Source organism: Zea mays, chromosome 2, assembly GCF_902167145.1.
Source record: "Zea mays cultivar B73 chromosome 2, Zm-B73-REFERENCE-NAM-5.0, whole genome shotgun sequence".
NCBI lineage: Eukaryota > Viridiplantae > Streptophyta > Magnoliopsida > Poales > Poaceae > Zea > Zea mays.
In genome coordinates, this window is record NC_050097.1 from 204,934,061 (window position 1) to 204,938,233 (window position 4,173).

Sequence of the window (4,173 nt, forward strand, 5' to 3'; positions counted from 1 at the left end):
CGAGGTCAAACTCGGACCAAACTAACCGACACCATCCGAGCAATTAAACGTATCACTAGGGATCTAAGCGTCAATAAACTATTTATTTATTTATAATTTATCGATAAAAACCCCAGAAGATCCACCGAACTACCGAAACTTCCGCCTCGCAGCGCGCCCGCGCGTCGCCGTTGCCTCTAGCGGTCTAGCCCTCTACTACTCACCCGACCTCCCGCGCGACGCCGAACCTGCGAGCCATAACGCCACCCACCGCCTCGCCGCGCAGATCTCTGGGGCTTATCCCTACCCCCGGGCTGTGATTCTCCCGCCTCCTCACCGATGCGGACGCCGGCGATGCTCCGGTGGGCCGCGGCGCTCGCGGTCCTGCTCGCCGTCGCCGCGCCGGCCGCCGGGTTCTACCTCCCCGGCGTCGCCCCGACCGACTTCGCCAAGGTTTGTTGGGTACCTGAGGTTTTCCCTCCCATTTCGGTGCGCCTTGGAGTGGTTGTGTAACTGCTGGATCTACTGAACGGGGTGCCGGTCGGTACAGGGACTAGTATCCGCAGATCCAGCTCGAGGGTTTCGTGTGCAGTGTGCAGCGTCCCCGATTCGTTCATCCGGATCAGCTAGCATGGTTCCATGTTTGGGCTTGGGATTCACATGTTGCACCTCAATTCGCGCGCTTTTATTTGCAGCCTTTCCTTTCTATGGTTTGCTGTTGTGATCTTTGTCCTCATCTGAAAAATAACCACTAGATTTTGATGTGATCAGAGATTGTGCCTCGTGTGGAAAAGTCAACACATGTCATTTTGTATCTGTACACTATATAAGATAACGTTGAATCTGTCTTCCAGAATCCAGATGATGGTCCTGGTCCTTGATCCGAAGGTTAAGTAGAAGCCTAGACTTCTTTATCTCTCTTCTCAGAATGATGTAGCAAGGCAGCTTAGGCTATCCGCACTCCACTACCGTTTGCGCCAAACCTCTGCCGTATGAAATAGAGTAAGAAAATGCTGTAGAGAAGGACTCTATGGGTTAGGGTATAGAAGCGTACCTCCAGGTTTACGCCAAGAAGCCCGCTATCCTCCTCTTCTGTACGGAAGGAGAGAGAGAGAGGTAAATGATAGATGGTAGTTGGAAGTGAATGAATAAAATATATGATAGTTGAATATAGAGGAAATTTATAGAGTAATATGGGTGCATGAGAAGTTGATGTAGAGGAAAAAATCTTGCTGATTGCACTAGAACATTTTTTTAGAGTAAAAATATAGAGTAACAGCAGCGCGGATAGCCTTATGGAGGTGCTGAAGCTGTGCCAGACGGACTTTACACAATAGTTTAATTTGGTATCAACTCTCCTAAGTGAGGTGCTAAATCATGTAATAAGGTATTTTGTAGGGGACCACTCATGGCAAAGGAATGACATTCGCTGTGTTAATCTCCTATAAGAAAGCAGTGTCATTTTGTGAGTACTGATATGATTGCATTTTTTTGCACTTCTAATTGGCCCACAGGGTGGTCCGCTTCCAGTGAAGGTGAATAAGTTGACATCTATCAAGACTCAACTCCCGTATACATATTACTCCCTTCCATTCTGCAAGCCAGATGCCATAGTTGACAGTGCCGAAAATCTCGGGGAGGTTCTTCGTGGCGATCGCATTGAGAACTCTCCTTATGTGGTTAGTACCATATATAACATAACAGATTAATTGAGGTTTCGTCCTCGGGTAAGTGTGTGGCGTAATTTTTTTCTTTCTGATTGTTATTTGGGGTATAGTTCAAAATGCGAGAGCCCAAGATGTGTCAGATTGTCTGCAAAGCAAAGATCACTGAGAAAGAAGCCAAGGAGCTGAAGGAAAAGATAGAGGAAGAATACCGAGTGAACATGTAAGGACTATGAGCGTATGTGGGTAGCATTGTACTTCAGTTGACACAGTAATTTCATACAGCTTATATAAATTGCAACACAGGATCCTGGACAACCTCCCGCTAGTTGTTCCTGTTAATAGGCAAGATAAGAACAGTATTGCTTATCAAGGTGGATATCATGTTGGTCTCAAAGGCGTGTATTCTGGAGTAAGTCTTTATGCCCAGTTAATGTTTCCTTTTTCTTTATGTATGTAACCCTTTGTTCTTTGTTGGAGTCCTTTATCTATTTGTCTGGACTAATAAATTCTCATACACAAATGCTCTTTTTTTTCAGACTAAGAATGAGAAATACTTCATCCACAACCATTTGTCATTTACGGTGAAGTATCACAGGGATGATAATTCAGAACTTTCCAGAATAGTGGGATTTGAGGTCAACCCACTCAGGTTTACTTCAAACTTTGTCTGGCAGGATTTATTCTTCTCATGCTTTATGAAATGGGTCTAAGGTATTTTGATACATTTTTTGCCAGTGTCAAGCATCAGATTGATGATAAATGGAATGGTGTAGACACTCGCTTGAGCACTTGTGATCCTCATGCAAGCAAATTTGTCATAAACTCTGATTCTCCTCAGGAAGTTGAAGCTGACAAGGAAATCATATTCACATATGATGTTCATTTTGAGGTACGAGACTGAGATTAAGAACTGCTTAGTTTAACTTTGTTTAGCTGCTGTAGTGTACTCTTTGAATGTTTATATGTGATGATTTCATGGAACCTCAATTTTGCAGGAGAGTGAGATCAAGTGGGCATCACGTTGGGACACCTACCTGTTGATGACTGATGATCAGATTCATTGGTTTTCTATTGTGAACTCTCTCATGATCGTGCTTTTTCTATCTGGCATGGTTGCCATGATAATGCTTCGCACTCTCTACAGAGACATCTCTAGATACAATCAGCTTGAAACTCAAGAAGAAGCGCAAGAGGAAACAGGCTGGAAGCTTGTTCATGGGGACGTATTCCGTCCTCCAACCCACTCTGACTTGCTCTGTGTTTGTGTTGGCACTGGCGTCCAATTCTTTGGCATGCTCCTAGTTACAATGATCTTCGCTGTGTTGGGTTTCCTTTCTCCATCAAACCGGGGAGGACTGATGACTGCAATGCTTCTTGTCTGGGTCTTGATGGGGCTGCTTGCTGGCTATTCTTCTTCACGCCTCTACAAGATGTTGAAAGGTTCAGAGTGGAAGAAGATCACCCTGCAAACGGCTTTCCTGTTTCCAGGGGTTGCATTTGTTATTTTCTTCATCTTGAATGCTCTTATATGGGGGGAGAAGTCATCTGGTGCTGTCCCTTTCACCACAATGTTTGCACTGGTCCTCCTCTGGTTTGGCATCTCGGTACCCCTCGTCTTTGTTGGGAGTTATCTTGGGTTCAAGAAACCTGCCATGGAACCTCCAGTCAAGACAAGCAAGATTCCACGGCAGATCCCCGAGCAGGCTTGGTACATGAATCCGCTTTTCACTATTCTGATTGGTGGCGTCCTTCCATTTGGAGCAGTTTTCATTGAGCTTTTCTTCATCCTCACCTCCATCTGGCTGCACCAGTTCTACTACATCTTCGGCTTCCTCTTCCTCGTGTTTGTGATCCTTGTCATCACCTGCGCCGAGATCGCAGTCGTGCTCTGCTATTTCCAGCTCTGCAGCGAGGACTACATGTGGTGGTGGAGGTCCTACCTTACCTCAGGATCCTCCGCGCTGTACCTCTTCCTGTACGCTGCTTTCTACTTCTTCACGAAACTGCAGATCACTAAGCTGGTGTCTGGCATCTTGTACTTCGGCTACATGTTTCTCGCCTCCTATGCCTTCTTTGTGCTGACTGGCACAATTGGCTTCTGCGCCTGCTTCTGGTTCACTAGGTTGATTTACTCGTCAGTGAAGATCGATTAGGTGCCAATATATGACAGAATAGCACGTGTTTCAGTGATGGAGACAAGAGAACTGTACCATTGATGTGGATTGGGAATTACCCCCCTTCTTTTAGGGTTTTCAGGGAAAAAAGTTTCTTCTTAGGATTTAGTTTATGAATTATTATGGTTTGTTGTCAGATTATACACTTTAGGGCTTGTTCGTTTTGGTGATAATCCACATGTATTGGGTGGGATTGAGCTGGTTTAAATCCATAACAAGTCAAAATCCACCCCAATCCCACTCAATACACTCCAATACACATGTAATATCAATAACCGAACAAGCCCTTAGTGGTTTGGAACTGAGAAAAAATATAAGGGTAAACACATTGCGAAGAGGCTGTACCTTTTTGA

General features: G+C 45.1%; 1 protein-coding gene across 1 annotated transcript; it reads left to right on the plus strand.

The window, feature by feature from the left end:
* The first annotated feature begins 253 nt into the window (after window positions 1-253).
* LOC100193342 (Transmembrane 9 superfamily member 9) lies at window positions 254-4,173 on the plus strand. The gene is made up of 7 exons (NM_001358712.1): window positions 254-432; window positions 1,494-1,658; window positions 1,757-1,866; window positions 1,950-2,055; window positions 2,183-2,295; window positions 2,382-2,535; window positions 2,642-4,173. The coding sequence occupies exons 1-7, from the start codon at window positions 319-321 to the stop codon at window positions 3,797-3,799; spliced, it is 1,920 nt and encodes a 639-aa protein (NP_001345641.1). The 5' UTR covers window positions 254-318; the 3' UTR covers window positions 3,800-4,173.